Here is a 26,966-nt window from a genome sequence, read left to right on the forward strand (position 1 = left end):
AACAAAAAAAAGCCCCCGACCATCACACTACCACCACCACATTTTACTGTTGGTATGATATTCTTTTTCTGAAATGCGACGTTACTTTTACGCCAGATGTAATGGGACACAGACCTTCCAAAAAGTTCAACTTTTGTCTCGTCACACCACAGAGTATTTTCCCAAAGGTCTTGGGGATCATCAAGATATTTTCTGGCAAAATTGAGACCAGCCTTAATGTTCTTTTTTTGTTCAGCAGTGGTTTTCGTCTTGGAACTCTGCCATGCAGGCTGTTTTTGCCCAGTGTCTTTCTTATGGTGGAGTCATGAACACTGACCTTAACTGAGGCAAGTGAGGCCTGCAGTGAGGCCTCCTTGGATGTTGTTGTGGGGTCTCTTGTGACCTCTTGGATGAGTCGTCACTGCACTCTTGGGGTAATTTTGGTTGGTCGGCCACTTCTGGGAATGGCTCTCACTGTGGTTTGCTGGAGTCCCAAAGCTTTAGAAATGGCTTTTATAACATTTCCCAGACTGACAGATCTCAATTAATCACAATTATGTTTTAATGGCCATTTAGGGCCATTTCACACAGGGCCATTTAGGTTTGGATATGTTTTCTCCCTTAATAACAAAACGTTTCATTTAAAAATTGCATTTTGTGTTCAGTTGAGCTGCCATTGACTAATATTTAAATTTGTTTGATGATTTGAAACATTTAAGTGTGACAAACATGCAACAAAAATAAGAAATCCCAGCATCATGCTGAGAGGTGTTCCTAAGTTTGCCCCTCCCATGCAAGCACTTAAGTTAGCCAAAATATTACAAACGGTTCATTTAATAACATGTTTTTATTATTTTGTAGTTTGCATTGCTCGTGTATTTCCTGTCATTAGATGGTGTAGACGTACCTAATGAAGGAACCGATGTTAATATGAGCAGAGGATGATTGGAAAGTGTGCTGGGTTTTAAACTTGATATTCAATTTAGTTCAAATGAAATAAAATGAAAGTTTTAGCGGCAGAATGATGTTGATGAAACATGCTTCGTGGCTGCAGTGGTTTGACACATTTAATACCACAGCTCTTCCCCTCCCTTGTTTGCCAGTAGTACAAGTGGTTAAAGCTGCTGCTGTGTTGGAGCACATTGTAAGCGTTGTGCAAAGGGGCGAGGAAGCACCTGCTTCCAAGGAGGAGGAGGAGGAGAAGAAGGAGGAGGAGAGAAGGCTTGCATGAGAAGCTCCAGTTGTTGGCACTGACACTTGCGCACAAGCTTGGATTGCGCTGAGAATATGCACAAGTTATTTTCATCATCTTGTTGGGAAATCAGGAGGTGTGACCCCTAAAAAAAACCGCAGACTGCATTAAATGGATTGTCTTTTTAACAAGGCTGTGAAACCACTTCAGCCACACTTTCCTCCTCTCAGTGAAGACTTGGAAGCTCTTAGGAGGAACTTGTAGACATCCTGACAAGTAAAAGTTGCACCAAAAGGTCCACGCACGGAGTGAGGTGCGCGTAAGAAGAGGATGCCAGCCAGGCGTGGCCAAAGTGAGGAGAATGCGTGTGGAGGATGTATATAATCGAGTCTTTTCCTTGTCATTAGCAGACATATCAAACGGATGACTCCAGCACTCAGAGGACTTCATCTCATCTTTTTCTTGCTTTTAAGATTGCAACATTATAAATGCCGTCGCTTAATTTGACAGCCGTGCACACCATGGCAGAGGTGGGGACTTTTATAGGAGCACTCGATTTGGATTTACAAAGTTTTCCTGCCTTTGGGAATGTGCCCCTGCAGCCGGAGTCTCCGCTGGGCTTGAATGAGCGCCTGGGTCAGATAGAAGGGAGACTCCAGCGGGGGTCGCCCACAGATTTTGGCCACCTCAAAGGCATCCTGAGGCGGCGGCAGCTGTACTGCAGGACCGGCTTCCAGCTGGAGATATTCCCCAATGGGACGGTGCATGGGACCAGGCAGGACCACAGCAGATTTGGTGCGTATTTCATTTCATTTATTGAGGAAATAATGAACACAAACTTATTTAAGTTTAATGACTTTATTTTAGGAGGTAAAAGTCTTGGGGGCTTGACTGTGAAGGGTCTCAGGTTGGAGTCCAAACCTTATAAGGGACAGAGATTAAAAGTACAGAAACTGCATTCACTTCCTCAGTGTCCCTGAGCAAAGCACCCGACAATATTCGAACATGCTTAGTTAAGTAATTACACGTGCACAATTCAACATGTTCGAAAAGGAGGAGGAAGAAGCGCATTTGATCCAAACCCAGCCCTTCCATATTCTCAGTAACAACAGTCTCCGTCTGTGTGTGGATTATGAAGTCATGCAACAAATACTTTTCACGACAGGAACATCAGGGTGTTCAAAGCGCAGCCCGGGGGCCATTTGTTGCTTGTTTATTTATTGGAAATAAAATGATCCAAAAAAAACCTGCAAAAATTGTGGAGAAAAGGCACAATGTAAAGAGAAAAGGGCTGAAATGTTGATACTAATAACTAATAAAGAAATCAAACTGTGTTTTTAAATATATGCTGTAGAAAGTTTTTTTGCCTTTGAATAAATTCTATTTGAATTAATATTATTGTAACTCAATATCAAAGTGGCATCTCGCATCCTTCCATTTTTCAGTAAGCAGCCATACATGTTGAATACATTATGACAGGCAAGTAAGACTGATGTACAATTCTCTTTATTGCGAGTGCAAAGTCGTGATAAATAAATACACATGCAGCAGTCTGGTCTGGTTTAGTCTTCAAAATCTTTTTGAAATGAAAATGAATTCTAATTAATTATATGTTCAATGTATTTAGTAGTTTGAATCAATATTTAGTCATAAAGTACAGTATGGACCTGAATAGAAGGCAGTATGTATGCACCACAGGCAAATGACCAGTCAGAGCTTTTCTTCCTGTCACTCACACACACACACACACACACACACACACACACCAGTGATCTGGAGAGATGCAGCCACAACACAGAAAGGTGTCTAAAAAAGCAGAAGGTTATATGATGCTGATCAATGAAGCATCAATCATCTGTCAGGCAGCTAAGTATGATACCAATAGTTATTTCATTCATCCATCCATTTATTTTTCCAAAAAAGAAGCATTGTCTTATATTCAGTGTCTTATCTTTGTGTCAGTACAGTATTTATGCAATATATATACATATAATATACAATGTTTTGTAGCATGAATTCAACTTTGCATGAGCTCCATTAATGCAAGTTGTGTTTTCTGGTGCAGCAACACAACACAATAGACTCCCAATTAAATGAATATCCACCGGTGTCACTCTGAGCACGTTGCATCCCCGGTGAATATGGTGTCGTGCGTCACCGTCACCCGCTAATCCCCTTTGCGCAATGGCCGCAGGTGTCGCCACAAACAAGCGTGTAGCACGCAGGTGCGAGCCCAAGCAGAACGGCGCCGGCTTCCAGGGTTAGCTTCCAAAAATCAGGCGCAAAGGATGGGTGGTCCTGATGTTTGTCTCTGGCTGGACTGAGCGTTCAGACGCAAGCTCTTTGTCAGACATGGCTCTGATTAAAAAGGCACACTGTCAGTGTTTGGCATCCCGCATGAGCTCAGGGGAAGATGGGGCCCAGGTGGCTGCATGCTGGCCTCTGCCAGCTGGATCCTCTCTGACTACTAACCTCTGCATTGCAGCATCCTGGCTTTTAATTTGACTGCTTGTTTCCCGCCCTTTGATGTGCATATAAGTGCACTGGAACTTCCTGTGAGTCAGCACAAAGCTCAGCTTCCTCATAAAAGTCACTGCTAACTAGTCGGCGCTTTACTTTTACATGGGAAAAATCTGGTGGGGCAGCAACCACTGCATAGGTTACATACAGTGCAAGGAAACCACAGGCACACCTCAGCATGGTCTCACAGCCGAGCAGCAAGCGCACACATGAATATCACAGCAGAGTTCACATCTAAATCATCGCTCATGTCTTATAAATGTGGGGTGCTTACCAAATATTGTCTCGCCTGTGCATCTATTATAACCGGCAGTGAGGAAACAAGTGAGAAACAATGAGTTCCGCCTCCAACTGCAAGGCATTTTTGACAGGAAGGCCTGCTCTCAAATATAAACCCCTTCAGTTGAGGAAATAAACGCCTCCGGTTGCTATTTGACGATGTAAAAGTGCTCAGATTTTTATTGCAAGTCACATCATATGTTTGCATGGTCACCTGTTGCTAGGCAGATTTCATAACTGCCCAACGGGCCGATGAAAAGAAATATGGCAGTCAAGTACACGAGGATTTTTGAATGGCAACCCAAAGGCACAACAACACACACTGAGAAAAAAACAAGGTATTATAACGATACAATTATTGGCATTTTAAATAAATAATTGAACCAAATTAAATCAGTCAAATCAAATGTATTGTTATTGGGAATACCATCTGCACACATTGAAAACTTGGCTCGGTGCTGGTGTGGACTGTACAGTGTTCCTGAACCGGTGTCCATGTTTGATCCTGTAGGAATCCTGGAGTTCATCAGCCTGGCAGTCGGTCTGGTCAGCATCAGAGGCGTGGACGCCGGACTCTACCTCGGCATGAACGAGAAAGGAGAGCTCTATGGGTCGGTGAGTCAGAACCCTCCTTGGTTGACTCATGCAACAACTGTGCTAGGATGCTCCCTCGTCCATTTTGTCCATTTTGCTCCCTCGAGACCCGGTCTACTCAGCTGGCGGCCCCCAAGTTCATTTCAAAACTCGGGAATGTTTTTGCAGCAGGTTTCTAAAAACAACAGAGCGCTCCTGTAAAATAGATCATCTTTCATTTTTTTTTTAAACAGAATAGTACTCCTGTCACATATAGAGAATCTTTGAGGAGTGTTTCTGGAGTAGGTCCTTAAAACCACCAAAGCACTCGTGTCTTATATAGGATCTTTGACTAGCGTTTTTGCGGTAGATCATTGAAACAGAAGAGTGCTTCTGTCACATTTAGAGGATCTTTGACAAGTGATTTGCCATATCCTTAAAACCTCCAGTGCACATATGTTATATAGAGGATCATGGAGAGCATTAAGGCAGAGGAGTGCTCCTATCACATATAGAGGATCTTTGACTAGCGTTTTTGTGGTGGATAATTAAAACCACCAAAGAAGTCCTGTCAAATAGAAAATCTTTGACTCTAGCTCCTATCACATATAGAGGATCTTTGACTAGCGTTTTTGCAGTTGGTTCTTAACACTGCCTGAGCTCTCCTGTCAAATAGAGGATCTTTGACTGGTGTTTTTGCGGGATCATTAAAACCTCAAGTGCACTCCTGCCATATAGAGAATCTTACTTGCGTTTTTGCGGTAGATCATTAACACCACCAAAGTGCTCTGGTCAAATAGAGGATCTTTGACTGGTGATAACACTGCATGTGAATGAGTGACGTTGCGACCAGTCCAGCGTGTATCTGAAGACAGCTGGGATAGGCTCCAAGCATCACCGCAACCCGAGTGAGGACAATCGCTGTAGAAAATGAATGGATGGCTTTATTGCTTTATTCGTGACTGTGTTAGCCTTTTTGGTGAAGTCTTTAATTACAAGGAGAAGTTCGGTACTCGGCCCTACAAAAATGCACTTTTCTCGAGAGAATGTGCGTTTGCTTTCAGTTATGAACCCCAGAAAGAGTTTTTGGTAACATACACAAGTAACCATGTGGGATTTAGCGTGTTATCAAGGCTTGTTGATGGGAAAGCGCAGTGAGACAAAACAATTATGTTTCTTTTAAAAAGTCTCACGCGCTGCATCTCATATCTCCGCCCGTCCCTGCTGTCTCATATCAACAGAAGGCAGACTCTCAACAGGAGATCTGCATCACGTACTAACAGTAGACAAACTGTAGACAAGGGAAAAAAATGGGAATCAAAGTTGAGCTTTCTAGAAATGCTTTTTCCTTTCCCAAAGTGACCTTCGGAGGTATGTTGCTGGTGAACCTGATGGCCTTTATGGTTAAATATGGCAGCAAGACGTTTGTTTACTTCTCAAGAATCCCCTCTTTGTCATGGCTGCAGAGCTGTTTGATCTCAAGAGAGAGGAAAGAGATGAAGACAAAGAAGGGGGGAAGTATGTGAGGGTTATGTGTATCAGGTGTCCCACAGCATTACCTGGGGGCCTCTCAGGGTCCAGTACACCCCCCCCCCCCCATCTCAGTATTCCAAACAGAGGCCACCTTTCTACCGTTAAGCACGGCCATTGTGTTGAGAGTGCAGATATTATTACTGCGTGCTATCAGAGTCTGGCATCCTGGTGCTTTTTGACCCCAGGTAGGAAATGGGGGAGGAGGGGGCACACCTGACCAACATAGTCTGAATCGTCAGATAGCGTATATACTCTAACACAGGGGTGTCCAAACTTTTTCCAGCGAGGACCTGACAAATCAGAGGATGCAGGGGGGCCACTTTTACATTTTTTAGACCCATGTCCATAAACAGTCTGCATCCCAGCTTTGTGTTATTGGTGACAAAGCGTATTATTATTAATATTTATATATATTCAATACAAAAATATCATATTTCAACTTTCTTCGTGTATATTTTTTTTCTGGTAATATTATGACTTTATTCTGATAGTGCAGTATTCAGACTTTACTTTTTATTACTACAAGTATACCTTTTGAGGGAGTGGTCGTCTCCCAACCTGAAGGTTGCGGGAATTTTTTTTTCCTCATATTATTTCAGTTTTATTTTATATTTCCTCTTAATATTATGACTCTACCCTCTATTTCATCTTTATTCCTGTAACGACTACTCTTTTTATCCATTTTTGCTGTTATTTTTTCAATTTTCTTGTTTAATCCTAATTTTACAATGTGCCGAGGGCCAATAAAAAATAGCTGCGGGCCGTAAATGGCCCCCAAGCTGCACTTTGGACACAGCTGCTCTAACAGCACCTCTGTTGGTCACCTTCATTTCCCCACAAACTGACGCCTCCTTTTAGTCCTTCCCCCCTTTAGTAAACAACAGGTAGGGCACTAGGCGGAAACTAAGTGTAGCACACCTTCTGGTGACTCGAAGGTGCCTCTCTGCAAGAGTACGACCCAGAGGGCACCCATAGAACATCTGACAAGGGATGCATGTTTGGCCTGGATGGTCGCAAGGCAGAAGAGAACCTGCGTATTGGCTTGCCAGATGCAGATCTTGGTCACAGACTAGAAATGAACTAGGGTTAGGGTTAGGGACTAACCCCCAACCCTAATGCTAACCCTAACCCTAATTAACAGATCCTACGTAAATAGCAGACTGACGGAAAGTTGGCAGAGCTCTAGCTTCATTTAAAGATGTGTAGCGAAGCCTGTTGTGAGCAGCGTCAGGCTTTTGCAAAATTCTGAAGATTCGGAATTGGAATTGAATTGTCTTCACCCCACGGGGTGCTGAATTGCAATTACAGGAAGTGGAATTCAATTCATTGCAATTCAGAGAAATTCCTTATAGCCAACTAACAGGAAGTATTTTTCCCGTAAATTTGAAAGTTATAATGCATCAAATTAAACGATCTGCTTTTATTCTATACGTAGGCTCTAGGGACACATTTTACTGTGAAAAGTCAATTTGGCGTAATAGGGGAAACATTTAAAGGCTTTGTGTTGAGTGTCAAAGGGTCCACTGTGCTGCCCAAAGCAGGAAGCGGGGGCTCTTCTGCCTCCACCAGACCTTGACGAGCTGATAAGTTAGTGTCTACTAGGACGCTGGGGCAGTCATGTGCCCTCAGGGTGGTGTTTACACACAACAGCTCTGCACAGCCAATCAACTCGACTGCTCCTTCACAGTCATTTAGCTTGACGTGCAAAAAGGGTAGCGAGTGGCCAATCAACCAATCACAGCAGGAGGAGGAGACCGCTTCATTCTCTTGGATCTGGGCCCATTTGAGGGGTTCTCCCTCGGTTGCGGGCTTGTTGCAGAACAGAGCCAGTTCAATGACTGACTGGTCTTGGCAGCAGAGGAGTTACCTACCCTTCTTATCGCTCTCACACACGCTCTCACCTGCTGAACCTGCAGCCATCGCTCACGCTGCGCTGTCAGGATAGCTTGCTGTGTGTGTGTGTGTGTGTGTGTGTGTGTGTGTGTGATTGCACGGCTGTTAAGCGTTCATGTTGCATTACGGGGAGGGAAGTGATCTACCCCGCCCCGTGCACAATGAGAGTTCAGCAGGTCTGCGGAGCGAGTGAGGAATGTAAAGTGAAAAGTCACCCCTAATGACTCGCCCTCCTCTCGTCATAATGAGCCCCTGCCTAAATGAGTTTCTGCTGCTCCGTTTCAGCTCCCATGTTGCTTAATGGCGAGCACCCGAGCGAGGGACGCCGCGGCCACTTGCTCCACTTGCACATGCGACTTAAGCGGGACGCGCGCTGTTGCGCGATTTAAGCACGTTTTAATCAGACTTGAGTCACAGTTTTGATGACTTTAAACTTGACTTGACAATAACATCAACGACTTGCAACTCGACGTGGCCTTTGACATCACTGACTCGGGTCTTGGCTCGGACTTTAGTCTGATGACCTGGAAATGCTTTTTCCGTGAATGTGTTGGGTAAAACGTGTCCCCATTCAAAGTAGTCATGTGATGTTTATTAGTTACGTTATCAGCAAGACAGCATCTTCCCTTTGAATGCGCCTCATTGAATGCATCTTTTAACGCCCAATCAGGTTTCAGGACAAACAACAAATGTGTGGACGTTAACATAAATCCTGAATGCTACGGCAGCATTCCTTTACGATGACGAAGTCTTGTCACACTGGTCTTATTTTATAAAAAAAAATAATAATACAAATTCAAAATGCATTCACTGTGTTTAACAAATTTAATAGATTGTTACACTGTTACACTAAACAGTGCTCATGACTTGTATGACTTGTAAGGACTCGAGAATGTCAAGCCAATGACTTCGGCCGTAACTTGTCTCGCCCTGAGACTTGACTTTCACGTCTTGAAAAAAGACTGCCTTGCTCCCACCTCTGCTTTGAATGCTTCGAACTAGACTTGTGATCATCACTGCGCCAGAATCAAGTGGGTAAATAGCATGCAAAGATCATCTTATGAACGGCACCCTTGTCCCGTTCTTTGAATTTTTAACACATATCAAAGCCATCCATCCATTTTCTATGCCGCTTCTCCTCATCCCAGCTGACTTCGGGCGACACTGTGGACTGGTCGCCAGCCAATCACATATAGACAACCAACCATTCACAATTTAGAGTCGCCAATTAACCTAACATGCATGTTTTTGGAATGTGGGAGGAAACCCACGCACGGGGAGAACATGCAAACTCCACACAGAAATGCCCAACAGAGATTCGAGGTCTTCCCGATCTCCTGACTGTGACTGTGTGGCCAACATGCTAACCACTAGACCACCGTGCGGCCATATCAAAGCCATATCCTTTGAAACTAAGGGACATCTTCCAGAAGATGAGGGGAAACTAAGGGAAATCCCTCCCCCCCAACACAAGAAAAAAGCTCTGGTCGAGGAGAGTGCTGCCAATGTGCGGCACCGTTGTCCTCGCAGATTACTGAGGCTCAAACATGGATGCTGTGTTGGTAAATGTTTATATACTACGTTACCCACAAGGCTTAGTGCTGTATGGCACAGTGTTGTCTGAGCTTGAGTGCGAGAGTTGTCTGTCAGTACAGACCTGCCAACATGTCTGAATTTGCTGTACTCAGCATGCAGTTTGTCTCTTGAATATGCTTGTATGCTTCACTGCTCTCCATTTTGTTGCATTTTGCCGGTTTCTCAATAGTATGGGGGGGGGGGTCGTAAATATTTCTGTCCCCCAGTGGGGGGCATGACAGAAAATAATCGGGAACCACTGCGTTTGCGCAATAAAGAGTTGACATATTGTTGCCGTTCCTGCTTTGTCCACACAAGAAACAAACATAACAGATACCAGAGTCACCCCCAATGCCGAAGAGGATTTCAATATTTATTTGATGAAAATACAGGAATTTTTTTATGGGAAGTTATTTAAACGGGAGGACGACGGGGGAAAAGGGCAAATTACGGGAGTTTCCTCGGGAAAACGGGAGGTATGAAGCACAGAACGGAACAAATTGTGTTGACGTATAAGTTATACTATAAGTATGCATTCACTGTGTTTAACAAACTTAATAGATTGTTACACTGTTACACTAAACAGTGCTCATGACTTGTATGACTTGTAAGGACTCGAGAATGTCAACAGTTCCTTGCCTTGTATAAGTTCCTTGCCAAGCGTCTGACTGTGTGGTCAGAACTTGCGTTAAATGTCACTTAGAAAATACCGTTTCTGAACCAAAACGTTGTACGAATGGCAGCAGGTTAGTCATGTACCTTCTGCCATCTAGTGGAAGAGCATTGAATTGTTCTGCCTGTCACCATACGTCGCTGGCAAAGACTAATGGAGTCGGTTGAAAGGATATTGACATTTTTGGACCAATTGGACCATAAATTGATGAGCTCTCACAGAACACTAATGTGGCGCAGCACCGTGGTTTGGAACCGCCGTTGAACAGTTTGAAATGCACATGACCGACACCTACAGGACTTAAAGGGAACAGCAGTGATCCTAACGTACCGTGCAGTACTGAGAGAGTCGTTTGATCGGTAGCGTTGACGAACTGGCAACAGTTTCTACAGTCGTACACGGCGGTTTTTAAGTGAAAATGGACACAGCGGGACCTCGGTTAGCGTGTTTTTCGGTTAACTGCGGAAATTCACGGCAAAATGTTCACCTTCATTTTCCGTTTAGCGTACAATACGGCGCACGTCTTGTCGTGTTATTAATAGAGACCAGCTGTGTTCTTGATGTATTTTTATCACAAAACGTTGGCGTCCTTAGCTTGAAAACAAAACCGCAAATCAGCTATGTCGCTCGTCTACGATGTCATCAGCGTTTGACTCAAAAATGTTAACACGAAACACATTTTCATCGTTTTGCGATGATATTTTACATGCATAAACAATTCGAAATGCGTATAAATGACAAAGGAAAAAAAGCACATTTGAGGTTACTTTTACCTTCATCGAAGAAGTGACTATTTTCCAACGACACGATGCGGCAACGAGACACGACAAGTACACGATCTTACTGTTGTGTCATGAGTTATTATTTGAATCCAGTAGTGTTTCTCGCCTTCTTTAGCCAAATGCTCGCACCTGCAACTTTCTTTGGCTCCATTTTGGGTTATTCAGGTGAGAACCACTCGTGAATTGAAGAAATAACTCATGGCAAAACAGGAAGGTGGCGTTGAAGCAGAAGGTGTTGATCTCGCTGCCACGTTGTGTCTTTTCATGTCAAGAATCACGGCTTGAATGAAGCTAAAAGTAACCTTAAATGTTCATTTATCCCTTTCATTCATCATTGACATGAATTTATGTGCGTTTCAATTGGTTTTTGGATGTAAAACTATACATTTTTTTGGCTTGGAATGGATTAATTGGATTTACAGGATTTCCTCTGGGTAAAATCGATCCTTTTAGCGTCCGTTTCAGTTAGAGTCGCACCTTCTGGAACAAATGAGTGACGCTAACCAAGGCTCCGATGTACTACAAAGTGCCGTTGCAGCGTTTCGGGTCCACGAAAAGCACAAAACACATTTGAAAACAGGTCTCCAAGTGAAAGTAAACACTAAAAACAATAAAATGTAGAACCTGCACGTTCTTTGAGTATGCCACGCTTCAAACGAGCAAAGTGTACATACATTCGATTCTAAACTCTGAAAATATATCATAAAATGCTCGCTGGAATGTGAGCTACTGTACCTATAATATGCATTTGGAACGCACCAAATTGAAGAAGTGTGTCTTTGCAAAGGCACATCGCCAACTAGAGGCCTGGCATGCATGTTACGCCATCATTTTTGCTGATTTTGACGTGCTTTTGCAGTCCTTTAAACATGTGGTGTCCTCCTTGCAGAGGAAGCTGACAGCGGAGTGTGTGTTCAGGGAGCAGTTTGAGGAGAACTGGTACAACACGTACGCCTCCACCCTGTACAAGCACAACGACACGGGACGCTTCTACTACGTGGCCTTCAACAAAGACGGCTCTCCCAGGGAGGGCAGCAGGACTAAAAAACACCAAAAACTCACCCACTTCTTACCCCGTCCGGTGGAGATCGAGAAGATCCCTCAGGCGTACAGGGACCTCTTCCAGTACAGGTGACCGGAGCTTGGATTTACAAGAAGAGACGGCCACAGGGGGGTTGTTTGCGACAAAACTGTTTACCTTCAACGCCCCTCTCCACTGAGGTCACCGCCTGGGCTCGCTACCAAGCACTGATATAAACATTTCTGCATGTTCCTGGATGTTGCTTCCTCGCAGCCGCAGTGAACTTAAACCGCTGAGGACGCTGGAATCTGGTGCCACCTTTTCCTGAAATAACCACTCGTTTCTAGAAGCACTAATTGCCTTTTTGAGACCACTAAAGACACCGAGGGGGCGGAATGTCACACTCAGTTAACGGAGGAGCAGGCACATTCCCACACGGACTTAGAGGGGGAGGCATTCCTGTGACTGTTGGAGATGGCCAGGTACTGAAGAGTGTCTGGAAACGTCCTTACATTAAAAAAAAAAAGATTTGATGAATGTGGGTTTGATCCAAGAGCACTTAACTGCACATCCCGGCTAACGAGGAATCACATTCATCGCTTTTAAAATAAGATTTTAAGCGGCAGTGAATGCAACAGCACTTCTCTACCTGTGCTTGTAGACGCCATTGACGTGTGATGTTCAGGTGTCCGGAACATTATTAGAGAAAAGCAAAGCAAGCAGCTGAGGGGGTACATATGGGTGATCCTATTTATGAGATGTACAATATATTTATTTTCTACATATAAAGTATAAATAGAAATCTATATATTTATTTATTGCAAAGACTTTATTTTGTAATGAACTTGAAATTATTTGGACCGTAGATTCTACTGAAATGACACCATTGAAACGTTTTTAGAAACCAATGAAAATCCAAAGGGCTTTTGCACGGCTGTCGCTGGTGCTCGGGCCCTGATGAAGAAGATGAAATTGTCCTGCGACGTGCAAGCGAGAGTATTTGTGCCTGGATCCAAATTTCATGTACCAATTAAAGCCACATGTAGAATGGATGTGAACGGACGTGTCGTCATTTCTTCTTTTCTTTTGGTCACAATGAAACATTTCGCCTCTTCCTGCGTCTTGAAATGCGGCATCGATACGAGACGTCAGGCGACGCTGTTGGCTTTTCTGCCAGCCAACAATACCACACGGCCAATAGAAACGAATGAGACATACTAGACCAGGTGTGTCCCAAGTGCAGCCCCGGGGGGGCCCTTTGCTTTTTTAAATTGGCCCTCAGCACATTCTAAAAATACAATTAAACAAGAAATCTACACCAAAAAAGATTAAAAATAGCATAAAAGAAAAAAAAGAGCAGTCATTTGACAAGAATAAAGTCAAACGATGAGAGAAATAAGTCCAAAAATCTATTTTCAGAAGCATGAAGTTGAAATACAGTATTAAAGAAAAATGATATAAAAAAGGTGTTTTTCTAAAGTAGAGAAACAAGCAAAACTAAAGAATAAAGTTCGAATTTTTGGAAAATGAGGTTGGGAATAAAGTTCAAATAATGTGGCAGGGGTGGACAAACTTTTTCCACCCAGGAAAATGAAAGGATGCGGGGGCCACTCGTGTCACATATGTTACATTTCGTAAACCAGCCCATGTACATATGCTAAGATAGGGGTGTCCAAAGTGCGGCCCGGGGGCCATTTGTGGCCCGCGGCTGTGATTTTAGCGGCCCGCAGCACAGTCTAAAAATGTAATTTAACAAGGAAACTTAAAAAAAACAAAACAACAACAGCAAAAATGGAAAAATGTATCACAAGTCCAAAAATTAAGAGAAGAGTTGTAATCTAGCAAGGAAAAAAAGCCATACTTTCACAAGAATAAAGTAATAGTATGAGGACAAACAAATGTCATTTTAGTAGCATGGAGTTGAAATATTAAAGAATTATTTTTTTTTAAGTCAAAAACAATGAATAAAGTTGTCATTTTTGGGCACAAATTCATAACATAAGAATAAAGTCAAAATATTAGGAGAAGAAAGGTGAAATATTTGGAAAAAAAAACAGAAATGTGACCAGAGTAAAGTCAAAATATTAAGAGAAAAAAATAGAGAGAACAGTTGCAATTTTATGAGAATAAACTTGTAAAATTAGTAAAAATATCATTTCAGTAACGATGTTGAAATAAAGAAAAAAAGACGTTATTGTTTTAAAAGACGCCCCTCTCCACTGAGGTCACCGCCTGGGCTCGCTACCAAGCACTGATATAAACATTTCTGCAAACATTTCTGTTTTAAAATGGCAGAATTCACCCACGCTACTGAGCCAAAAAAGTCAAAAAATGGACATGAATACACGTCATCACATGTCCAAACTGCATTTTAGAGGAATTTATTAGGGCACCGAGGAGGAACATGAAGGAGGAACATGGCAACTGCATGCACATAAATAATTCCATGCATCCGTCCATCCTCACGAGGGTCGCAGCTATGCTGGAGTACCCGCACTTGACGCATGTCCATAGCGCGTGTGCTAACTTTATCTCATGCCGCACAGATACACTACTACTGTATTTTTACCATTTTTCTTTCACCTCATATTTGGTGTCAAATCCTGATACTATGTGGGAATGCATAAAGGTAAGTTTTGATGACTTATTGAGTGCTAATGTGCACATTTGTCTCAAATTAATTCATGCTAGCACACTGCCTTTTACCACACACGTCAAACTCTCTGGAAAACAAACTCCAGGCTTGAACTGGTGGATGGTGGGCCGGCATTCATTTTGTGCTTTTGTGCTAAATTTGTGCTAAAGGACAACATGACGTCAGCTACGGGAAGTTAAGCTACATCCACGCGACGGCTGCGGGCAGCATTATTCGGATTAATACGACACTGGGACCGAAAGAGGAATTCATACATACAATTCATACAACAGAAAGTGATTTTTGGTGAGGATTTTTCCTCCTTAAAAGGCGACATACACGGGATTGCTATGATTACATGCCTCAATTCGTTGCAGCAAGTCCATTTCGAAACAGTTGCAATTTCTAGTTTCGGTAAGACAAAATGTTGTGTCTTCCAATCTGAAAGAATTTAGTTTCCCAGAAGAAAAGGCCAGTCTGCCGCCGTAAAGCCTTCAGCAAGTAATGTGCACAGCCCTCGCTGGCTCAGCAGTACAGTCTAAGTCGGCATCATCCACCGTACTAAATCAGATTCCTCATGCAACTGGATCCCAGCTCCTAATTGGCTTTACACATCGGCGTGGATTTAGGTAGTGATCGTCTGTTGGTGCGCAAGGGGCCCCACAGACTCAACTATAGTGGTGTCTGCACTCGGGGGCCTCGACAATGGACAGAAACAGCTGCTGGCTGCCCGGAGATGTGCCACAAACCTGGAGCGCCGCTCATGTGAGACTCGAAAGTGGACGGGATCAACGTTTCAACATCTGCAATCGTTGTAACGGTCCTCCACCGGCAGCACCAATCTGTGGGCAGCGAGAACGAGTTCCCCCCCGGTTGGGACGAGAGGAGAAACCCTGGCAGACACAGGAATGAAAGCACTACAGAGAGAGAGAGGAAAATAGACGAGAGAAACAAAAGGAGGGATGGGAGTGCAGGAAGTCCGTCCATCCATTTTCTATGCCGCTTATCCTCAGTAAGGTCGCAGGGGGGTGCTGGAACTGTTCAGCGAAAAGACAACAGCCACTGGGTCTTTTAAAAGTCCTCTTGTATGTAAAATGGACGTGTCCCTTGACCGAATTTATTACAAAAAAATAATAATCTCAGCTTTGTTAAAAATCAGGCTTCTCTACACATCTTAAAATAAACCCTGGCGCTCTGCCAACTATCCATCAGTTGGCTCCAGACATGGGAGCTGCAATTTTAATCATTTTGGGTATTTTTAGTCAATAGCATCATGTTGCTGTTAAAATGTTAGCACTGTGGCTCACACAGCTAGTGTTGCTAAGATCATGAAATAAATAAACAGGACCCGAAATAAATACATAGGTCATTAACTCATAAGAACGGAGTTTGCATGAGCACCAAATATGGAACATCGAAAGGTGGAAGATCGTTTTATTCTCTGATGGGAAAAAATGTATGTTTTCCACACTGCGCATCATGATCCGGGCTGCTTTTTCCTTCAATGGAACAATGGAGCTTGAGGTTGTGCAGGGGCGTCAAACGGCAGCTGGCTATGTGGAGATGTTGCAGGGGGCATCCCCCATGACGGAAGGCCCTCGTCTGTGTGGTAATGACTGGATTTTTCAAGAGGACAATGCTGCAGTTCACAATGCCCGCCTGACAAAGGACTTCTTCCAGAGGAACAACCTCACTCTTTTGGACCATCCTGCGGGTTCTCCTGATCTAAATCCAATTGAGAACATTTGGGGATGGATGGCTTATTATCATTCATGCTATCGAGACAAACACGTTTGAAAAATTCATTTGGAAATATATAGAGTAAGAACAATGACTGTACACCCAATAAACACATCCATCCATTTTCTATGCCGCTAATCCTCATGAGGGTCGCGGGTATGCCGGAGCCTATCCCAGCTGACTGGTCGCCACCCAATCGCAGCAATGAAAGCATTAGAATTGTTAAATGATTTACCTTTATCTGACAGGCTGCCATTTTAGGGAAGCCATATCCTGGGACGGGCACATGACCGTCACATGGCAACCATTCCAAAATGTTTTGTATATTGTACATCATTTAGGGACTTCAAATGAAGCACAAACTTGGTTAGGGCCCATTTTAGGATATTTCAAGTGGATGGCATAATTCATCAAATGGATTCAATAAAATAGTTTTTATATTAGATTGCACGATTGCATTTTTCAATTAATGGACAATTCTATAAAAAAGTTCTCTATTAATATGCACTTTATAGGTCTGTCACTGCTGCTCATACTCTGTTTGCGAGTTACACATAAAAACATACATTCTCATTGGAGGTGATTCCTATTTAGTTGATTGAGTGGCTTTGTAGTGATTTCATTATCACACATAAAAAAAACGTGCATCAGACCTTGTCGGTGATCTATTCATTGAACAATGTTTATTTTTTAATGAAACTGTACAAGTTATATATATATATATTTTTTTTTTTAATAAAATGTGTTGAAATTATAGCTTTTTTTCCCATGAGAAAACCCCGTTTTAAAAAGGAGTGTAGATAACAATAAAAAGTCCAAGACAAGAGTTGCTCGTCCTTTTGGTCACTTTATTAAATGTTATATTAAATACTTAACAAGATAGTAGCAGATTAAATTGGTGGCAAATTGTGGTGTATTTGCTAACATAAGAACATTCTGAAGAGGGCAAAAACTACACTTTTAGGAAATACACCTTGTGCAAACACGTGAGCCATGGAGAGACAACGGGCTTCTCCCGTCGGAGGACTTTAAAAGCAGGGAACAACCACGTTGTCCTACTAACGACCCGCCGGGTGAAACTGAGGTGTCACAAAGCAGACGATACAAGCCAGCCGGGTCACAATTTGTAGCTTTACAGTCAAAAACCATGAAAACATACACCTCCAAACTCGATTTGGGCCCTGGAGGGTCACAGCTGGACCGGTTGTGCTTTGTGAGACCCAGTCACCGACACACCCACCCACCGGGGGTATGGGACCAACACAAGTGGAACATAAAACAATGAACAGGACACACAGTGCTATGCTAGACATCACAGTAACAGTGAGAAAGACGTTACAAAAAAAAAAAAAAAAAAAAAAAAAAAAAAAGGTCACAGGGACCAGCAGGCAGATTTGAACAACGCAAGCATTCCAATACCAGCCATGTGTTAATATGAACAACATTTCAACGCCTAATAGAAAAGAAATGTCACTTTTTAGCAAACTCTATAAGGCCATCGTTCTTATTTTCATCTTTTTTTTTTTTTTTTTTTAAATGGACATGCCATTTTTTCCTACCTATTACCCCAAAGATGCCACACTTGTTGGCACCTGATCGGTGGAGGAATCTACTGACGGGAAAGGTCATGAAAGGTCATTTTTGTCGCCAACCACACTGGTCCCACTTGGTTTAAGTAGGGTTTTAAAAGTGTATAAAAATTGATGAAACCCGCTCTTAGGGGGAAAACGACGCAACACTCGAAAGCATTGCTTAACTAAAACAGATTTAAATACATGAAAAATGAAGATATAGAAGTTGAATAACATTAAGGCTGTATATACATTTCTATTTACGTCGAGTTTCCCAATAGACTCCTTTCAAACAGTCCTTTTTACAAGTTGCACCGGCTTGCCAGTAGACGAACGACTTGAGACTCCAGTGGAAAGAAAGCGAGCGAGTGGCGCTTCCACTTTCTTCTTGTGGTCTCGTGATGCATCAGTCAGCCAGAGCGAGGCCCCGCCTGTTCCGCTTGTTGGTAGCGCCTTGGCAGGGTGGTGGTGTCACCTACAGACCCTTGGAGGGCCCGGGATTCTTGCCCATGGCAGCGGGGTTCACCCCATGCAGCTGCTGGTAGAGGCCCAGCAAGTCCATTTGGTTGAGCCTGCTGCCCCCCAGCATGCCGTTCTGCAGGGCCATGTTCAGGAGGTTCGTCTGGTTGGCCATGGCCAGCTGCTGCTCATGGACCTTCCTGTTGTTGATCACCTTCTGGACGTACATCATCAGCTGTGACGACATAAATGACACTGCAGTCAGTTTGGTGAGCACTGCCAGTTCCTCACGTTTTAAAATAGGGATGACTATTTAGTACACTTAGTATCTTGTAAATAAATGATGGAATTAATTCCATCATTAATTAATTCATTCATCTCAATACGTATACTGGTATGTCACCATATCATTTACAGATTATAGCTATCCCACGTAAAGTAGCCCATATGAAAGGCTGGCCATTCAATTTGTTAATCTTCCAAATGTTTTCGGGGACGCGATGCCCACCGTGTGCTCTCACACAAACATCTTAGCTGCCCTAGCAAGCGCCTGAGAAAAACAGGCCAATCCATGTCTTTGTTTTTGTTTAGTTTTTTTGTTGTTGTTCATTTTTTAGAAAACAGAACAGTGGTAACTTGAAACATGAATATTTTTCCATACTTTTCCAGACCTGGACATTTATCAAATGGAATTCCAAACTTCTCCATACGTTCCACATAGGAACCCCGTTCTTGAATTCAATAGTGTTTCTCACCTTCTTCATCAAAGTTCTGCCACTTTCAACTGTTTTTGCAGCCGTAGTTAATTTTAAAAAGCACAGATTTAGCCAACACTCCGAAACACACTCAACAAAAATATCAACGCAACACTTGTTTTTGCTCCCGTTTTTTAATGAGATGAACTCAAAGATCTAAAACTTTTTCCACATCCAAAATATCACCATTTCTCTCAAGTATTGTTCACAAATCTGTCTAAATCTGTCATTGTGAGCACTTCTCCTTTGCTGAGATCATCCATCCCACCTCACAGGTGTGCCCTATCAAGATGCTGATTAGACACCATGATTAGTGCACAGGTGTGCCTTAGACTGCCCACAAGGTGCACACTGCTCATTAAAAGGAAGGGAGGAAACACAGCAGTCGTTCATTGTTGTGTGCGTTCTATAGACAAATAAACCACGCACACACCCACATAATAAAGATGATTAACGGACCCCAGTATCTGTCTATACTATAGACAGATACTGGCTATGGGGAGAGTGAGTCAGAGAGAGTGAGTCACTTGTTTGAGCACTTGATTCTGAAGACTAGTTTGTTAGGCGCACCTTTTAACCATAAGAAAACAGACATCTTCGTAGCGACAATTTTCATTGAAAACTGAATCCTACGAAAACCTGGGTGTACAAAATCCAGGCTTCCACTGTATTACATACAATAACTGGATTTATGCAACTGTAACTTGACAAAATGTGTTATTATTATTATTATTATTCCTTTTCCAGAAACTCAATTTTTGAAGCTTCTGATAAGCCAAAATGGGCGCACCGGTATTTATTCTGTGTCAGTAGCATACACGAGGTGCCTGCATATGTATTTGTGTATTGGAAATCAACTTCTCTTTATAAACATTATTGGGGGGTAATGTGTCCTGGTAGCTTGTTCATCTTAATGTAACGTTACACACATTACACGTACATGAGTGCAGTACACGCCTTATCAAGAAGTGACAAACGTAAAATGGAGGTCTTACCGACTGCTGCATGGTGAGGGTTTCTCTGTAAATAGCTTCTCTGCGTTTGACCTCCATCTCCACGGTGGCCATTCGTCCCAGAGCCAAAGACTGGACCTGACTCTCATTAAGAGATGGGTTCTCATTCCACTACAGGAGAGGACAATTCACAGGTTAATTGCAAAAAGCCCCAGCTTGGTTACTACTTTAATGAATTTCTTATGACAACACAATATGAACATTCTGTAAAGGCCAAAAAGAAGAATGAAGCACATCAAAGCTGCACTTACTATTAGGCTGATAGTATCTTCCAGTGAGTCCTGTTGTAAATTCTTCAATGCATGTGTTGCTTCGATGACCTTCTGTCGCCCTTGGTTGATAAGCTCCTGTCCACAAATGAAGATGAAGGAACAGTTGAAACAACCACTTTATCTCATTTGCATCACCAGCAGTAGAGCCACCACGAGCTCACCCTAAATGCAGTGACGGGACCGGTTCAGGCATGTGCACAGAGGACTGTTGCATACCTCGGATTGTGTGAATAACATGGATTGAAACGATTAATGTCATCAAGCATTGTTTATAGCGACAAAACCACAGCGGATTATTGAGCTCTGAAATGCTTATGAGCTCATTTGGTTGTTACAGCCCACAAGATTTACTGTATCATCCAGTCTCAGCACTTCCAGCAACAAGTCATTTAGTTTACTGCACATTGTTGAAAAATGACCACTATGTGCCACAGCACATGGAGCTGTCAGAGGGTTCACTTTTTTCCTTTTCCTTGCATCGGTTAAACGGCTGCATTGATAACAATATCTCCTTCTGTTCTTGGCTGTACGGTGTCAATGTACAGTGCAATGCTACAAAATGACAGTTAATAAAGCCCCTCAAGCAATTTTGTCATAGACATTGTGGTATCATTCATGACAACATCCTTTCCTGTGTGTCAGAAGACTCAAGAGGAGGGCCCATCAGCTTGTTAAAACGTAGAACAACAAAACTAAATATATTTTTTGAACTCATCTACCGCCTTTAACTCATGTTTAAGGCAAAATCAATCTTCCCTAAGAGGAAACCACCAGTCTTTGCCGCTGAGCAGTAACAACTGCAGTAAATGGTAGATATTAAAAGGATAATTACGATATAACTTGTATGTATGTTTCTTGCACCTCCCTGTGACATATTAGTGTTTCCCCTACCATTATAGGGTGTAGGCCCACAGAGGCCCCCCCTTTCTCCAAGTAAAGTTCATTTTATTTTCGATATATAGCAAGATCACAGAAAAAAATAAAAAAACCTTTCCTATAGGATAGGTGTATACCTTTTCCTACTGTTAAACTAAATAACCATATGTTATGTCATGTCTGTCTCTCCATGGTCACACATTTACAATGATCGCTGTGCAAATGTAGTCACGAGAGAGTGACCTTGTAGTGCAGGGGTGTCCAAAGTGTGGCCCTTTTTGTTATTGGCACATTGTAGAAATAAAATAAATTTTGGGGAAAAAAACAGCAAAAATGGGAAAAATAACGCAAAAAGGTGCAATGTAAAGCTAAAAGGAGGACATCGAGGAAAAGGCTTCTTGAGACGTCATCTGTACTTCTGTGAAGAAGGTGTCGGACGTTTCGCTCCTCATCCGAAGAGCTTCGTCAGCGAACTAATAAGTGCTGTTAGCCTAGGCCTTAAATACAGTAAGAGTGGGCGGAATTTCCCACTGACGAAGCTCTTCGGATGAGGAGCGAAACGTCCGACACCTTCTTCACAGAAGTACAGATGACTTCTCAAGAAGCCTTTTCCTCGATGGACAACTCCTGTACGACTGAGAGCCTACACAGACGAAAAGGAGGACATGTTGATACTAATAACTAATAGTAACACGATGCAAACTTTTTTTTGTCCCTGTAGTCTTTGATTTTCCAATATATGGCCATCGGTGGAAAAAGTTTGGACATCCCGGGTGTCTGTGTATTGTTTAAGTGTTTCTATTGATTTCTGCAATGAAAGGTGGCTGTTATCATATATAACTGGCAAGGGATGACTGCATTACAGTCATTACAGATTCGTTCCTTGTTCGTCCAAAAATGTGCACCCCTTGGTTAGGACCCCCTGGTCTCAAGGCTCAACTTTTCCTACATCTTGCAAGCAAGTCTAATACCGTTTCCATAGAAACCACCAAATCATTAAACTGTTTTGATTAGACCTACGTGTTGCAGGGACTACACGAATCCTCACACGGGTAGACCTCTATGTGCCAAAGAGCTAAATTTAAGGAGGTGTTTGGAAAGAGACATGAAAATGTTGAAAGCAATATTGCGTGTTATGATACGGCCTAGTAACATCGCGTCATCAGTGAGTGAACTTTATTTGTATATCACACTATGATTAGAATAATTGAAACCAGCCTAAATATTTTACCCATCTGCTCCCCTTGCTGATCATCCCGCTACTTTTGTCAGATGTGCCAGCACATATAAATATCCGCCGCCCCAGACAAGAGGCATTACGATGTGACGGGTGGGGGTCCACGGGCTTGCCGGCTACATGACTGTTGTCACAATTAGCAGCGGGGACTGAGGAATGTGGTGCGACATGCCGTGGGGGGAAAATGAGGAGGAGGAAAGAGAGGGGCATGTGGAGCTCATTACTTACCTCCAGCTGCTGGTTGGTCATGGTGGCCAAAGCCGCCATGTTGTAGTGGGAGAAAATGGTAGAGGGGCCCATTTGGGGGTATGATGCTTGATAGTTGGTCCTCATAGTCAGACCCTGAGAGAGCAAAGACCCCACAAAATTTTATTGGATGCACGACCAAAGATTGTGTGGCATTGCAATCACCTTTACCAATCGTCACCAGTCTTTTCTTTGCTTCACACTTGGTGAGAAAACTTGACAACATAAGTGTGTGTTTGTGTGTATGTGTGAGTGATCTGAGGCATACAGGCCCAGTAAAGGCCAGCAGGATGCCGATGTCTGTGTGTAATTGAAACTCTGCTGCAGATGGTTTACTTGTGCCCTGTAATCTGGCCATCCGGTGTGTGTGTGTGTGTGTGTGTGTGTGCGCGCGCGTGTGGGTTCTATGGACCTGGCCAGAGACAGGTGTTCAAGCCTAAAAACAGTACAAAACCACACACACATACAGTATGTTGAAGCGACCGGCTTTTGGAACAGAAGATTTACATTTTATGGCGACATACTAACAGACAAAATGTATCCCATTTTGAACATTCAGATCGCGTTCTTGTAGAAAACTGATTTCAGACAACATAATGTTTCTCCGTCCATGCTCAGATAAAAAAAAAGTCATCACAAAGATGCAAATGCTGTTAAATACTGCCGTTGGCCCTCAGGACCATTGTTTCCCCCTGTGAGTAGAAACCCCTGTGTTTTTCTGACAGGCCGACAAGCTCAGGGAAAAGCCGCTTACGGCACACAGGGGGCAGAGGAGGGAGAGTGTGTTGGAAAAATAATCATTAGGGTGAATTAGAATCTAGGATTACGCGAGGGGAGAGGAGACCCACTCCTGCTCGCTTGCACGATCAACCTTTCACACACGTTCACACACGTCTCCCAAATAAACACACTAATTGCCCTTTGATTCGACCTACAAAAAAAGACAGCGCAGGAGGGAATAGGGGAGAAGGTGCAAGGGCCGGCCACAGAAGAATAATGCGAACATGAGACAGACTGCTTTAATGCTAGTGGATGGAAGTGGGGGTTAAGGGTGGCTTAGTTTATGTGGTCGTCTCGGTTTGATCGTACTCAGCTGAACATGACTTGCTGTGTGCTGTGAAAATGCACACAATTCCCTGCAATTGATGTTAAAATGTATTAGAGTGACCTTATTCAAGTCAGTGGTGGTTTTAACTGAAGCTGAAATACTGTATATAAATACATATGTCGCAAAAACGTGCTGCTGTGCACGTCATGCTTACCTTCTTCTCTGCTTCGTACTCAGCCCAGGCCGCTTTGCGATCCTCCTCGCTCAGGGCCTCCTCCTCCTTGTGGTCCAACAGGGAGTCATGTTCATGATAGCATGCAATCTGGTCCTTGTGGCTCTGCAGAAGCTCGGCCAGGAAGGGATCCTACATCACCGGGGTGACAAAAAGAACAAGTAGGATTTTAAATCACCAAAGCGCAGTCCAGTAATGGAAAACAGTGTAGTCTCCTGTGGATGGATTTCAACCGTCTCAAAAGATAATTCTCAATGATTAGATATTTTATTGCAGATCAGATTATATATATGGAAAAACACTACACAGATGTCCCTCGTTACTCTGCGGTTCAAATTTCACGGCTTCAGTCTACCACGGTTTTCCAAAATAAATTAATCTTGTTTTGTGGTTTATTAGTCAAAAATATGCACATTTAAGCAAACTGTATGTATGTTTTGCCTAAGTTCAGCATTTCCAAACATAAAAAATGAATGAAAATACAACTATAAAGGCATCAGAAGACGCATTTAAAGATGTGATATGTAGCATTCTACACTGGTCACTAGGTGTCAGTAATGTTACTGTATCAACGCGTATTGTGTAGTTTTGAGGTGTTTATAGGGTGTGAGCTATAGAGGGCAGGGACGTTCTGCATGCTGGGTTGGAGCTGGCTTTGGGAAAAAAAAGTCCGTAGAAGAAGAGAACAAAGAAATGTTAAACTGTTCATGCTGTGTTTTGAGCATCAGCATGTAAGACATGCACGTGTCATGTGTCCATTTCAAATAAAAAAGCTGACTGATTTACAGCCATCCTGACGTGGTGTCATTCAGCTGCCATTACATTACATTAATGAGACAATAGCCACCATATGACGTACACTGTCCAAAAAAAACCAAGGAACTCTCCCATTGCTAAAGTCTGGGTCTATGATGTCATTTATTTATGCCTAACATGTCTTATTTTTTGTTATGTCTACTATATTGGGTAATACGAGTGTTTAAAAAAACGGAAATGGAAGGTCGTCAACAGGTTTTCGATGCTCTAACTACGAAAATATTACATTTATAAATAAGAACTACTTTGCAGGAATTCACTCATGGCGGTCAGGTCTGGAAGCAATTAACTGCAATAAATGAGGAATTACCAAAACATCCAAGCTCACAATTATTTTATTACAGGATATCTTTTCAAAGGACAATAATAAAAAAAAATCTGATCCTAGTGTCATGGTCTGGGGCTGCATGAGGGCTCCCGGCACTGAGGAGCTGCGGTTCACTGAGCATGTGCTGTGACATTCTGAAACAGAGCATGATCCCTCCTCCCCTCGAAAACTGACCCGCAGTTCAGTTTGAAAATGGTTGTTGAAATGTGAGCAATGTACTCACGTTTTGTGAGACACTGTATGCTTCAAAAATCATAACGCCATGTCGCATCGCACTGAGGGTACTAGATTTTCACTCAAGCCCTTTCGGAAGGACAAAAATCTCCTGCCACATGTTTTGCAGAAGTAAACACAGCATTCTTTATTGGTTAAAAAGAGCTTCAGTTTCTATGACAACATTGTTGTTTAGGACAATACCTGGCTAAAATTAAACAAGCAGCACCAGACTCTTCTCAAACGTGGTTCAAATTACTGTAGCGGCAGCGGCTTTGCTTTTCTTTGTTCTGGCTTAGCTTTACATTAAAGTATGATCTAGCAAAGTGGAGACGTCATACCACTGTTGCATCATTTACATCTACACAAGCCAGTTCACAGAGGGGATCCACTCTGCTCCTTTACCTCCCCCTCCTCCACCTCCACTACCCCCAACAGTATCAATCTACTGCTGAACTCTGACAGTGAGTGTGAAGTTGCAAAGCAAATTAATCATAGATGTCACTGGCGCGAAGCAGCGGGCAAGATAAAGCAGACACACAGTAGGATGAAAGGAGACAGTGATTGCAAATCTGTACAGAATAAGAGAAAATAAACAGTGGGCCAGACACAGTGAAACTGGATCTCTCATGTAAGACCAGCAGACAACCTTGTACACACACACACACACACACACACACACACACACACACACACACACAATTCACGTGGCATGAACTACTCAGGCCACCAACCTGGGCTTGCTGGATTATGATGGAATGCTTAAATGAGCAGCACTTTTTAACGTTTTCCAGCTAAATTGTCACCAGTGCTGGAGGTCAAATGACAGTACTGATGCTCCCCCGGAACCAAGTGCATGCTGGGATACACTTGGAATTCCCAACAGCAATGGCTCTAGGGTGGTCCGGTCCGTCTCCCATTTTTTGGTGACCCGGCACTAATGATTGTCTGTAACCTGAACCGGCCTACTGGCATCCTGATGGACCTGCATGGTAAAGCCTATCGCTTTACTGCAGGGGAGCAGGAAAAGCGAGAGCCACTGGGTGTGCAGATGCTTGGGCAGAAATAATGTAAATGAATCCCCTCAATGAGCATATGGCAAGGAAGGTTTAGAAAGTGTATGTTATGTACTAAGATGACCATGTTTGTGGGGGAAGAAAAATAATACCATTAACATACAATAGGAGCCCTTGTTAATTCTTGACAATATCAACAAAATATAATATTAGGAATGCACAATATTTTTTTTGAAGCAGATACGAACAACTTCCTGCTTTTCAAGCCTGATAGCCAATGAATTTAGATGTAACTAACTGTAGTTTGTGAACACCTGGGAGGTTAGAACAACTCAAACAAGGTTGGATTTGGCAAACTACCTGTAGATTTGTCCATACCAAATGTCATGACATGAGTACAATTAACAAACATTAAAAAATAGCGGCGTCTCAGAGGAACAAACCGTGGCCCCAAGGGGTTTACTAGCCGACAAAAGCCTCTATCGTCAA

At 42.9% G+C, this 26,966-nt stretch overlaps 2 protein-coding genes across 5 annotated transcripts in view; one reads left to right on the forward strand and one right to left on the reverse strand.

Annotated features, from left to right (window-relative positions):
- The first annotated feature begins 1,263 nt into the window (after positions 1-1,263).
- fgf16 (fibroblast growth factor 16) lies at positions 1,264-13,433 on the forward strand. Its single transcript, XM_054792224.1, has 3 exons — positions 1,264-1,966; positions 4,482-4,585; positions 11,889-13,433. The coding sequence occupies exons 1-3, from the start codon at positions 1,660-1,662 to the stop codon at positions 12,132-12,134; spliced, it is 657 nt and encodes a 218-aa protein (XP_054648199.1). The 5' UTR covers positions 1,264-1,659; the 3' UTR covers positions 12,135-13,433.
- A 3,687-nt stretch (positions 13,434-17,120) lies between these two features.
- atrx (ATRX chromatin remodeler) overlaps positions 17,121-26,966 on the reverse strand; it is a 36,418-nt gene continuing 26,572 nt past the window's right edge. For 2 of the 4 annotated variants that reach the window (XM_054792241.1, XM_054792239.1), the window contains exons 30-34: positions 24,087-24,236; positions 22,807-22,920; positions 20,445-20,540; positions 20,176-20,304; positions 17,121-18,660 (exon numbers count right to left, since the gene is read on the reverse strand). In XM_054792241.1, coding sequence (XP_054648216.1) covers positions 18,442-18,660; positions 20,176-20,304; positions 20,445-20,540; positions 22,807-22,920; positions 24,087-24,236 — 708 coding nt within the window. In that variant the 3' untranslated portion in view covers positions 17,121-18,441. The remainder of the gene's footprint in view (positions 18,661-20,175; positions 20,305-20,444; positions 20,541-22,806; positions 22,921-24,086; positions 24,237-26,966) is intronic. The other 2 variants (XM_054792243.1, XM_054792240.1) reach the window with 1 other exon arrangement.

The sequence above is a fragment of the Dunckerocampus dactyliophorus genome, chromosome 11, assembly GCF_027744805.1.
Source record: "Dunckerocampus dactyliophorus isolate RoL2022-P2 chromosome 11, RoL_Ddac_1.1, whole genome shotgun sequence".
Classification (NCBI taxonomy): Eukaryota; Metazoa; Chordata; class Actinopteri; order Syngnathiformes; family Syngnathidae; genus Dunckerocampus; species Dunckerocampus dactyliophorus.

Bases quoted from the DNA above. Each gene is read 5' to 3' on its own strand.
- fgf16 (XM_054792224.1), top strand. From the start codon at position 1,660: ATGCCGTCGCTTAATTTGACAGCCGTGCACACCATGGCAGAGGTGGGG. The intron at 1,967-4,481 runs GTGCGTATTTCA...TTGATCCTGTAG, and splicing joins GCAGGACCACAGCAGATTTG to GAATCCTGGAGTTCATCAGC. The intron at 4,586-11,888 runs GTGAGTCAGAAC...TCCTCCTTGCAG, and splicing joins AAGGAGAGCTCTATGGGTCG to AGGAAGCTGACAGCGGAGTG.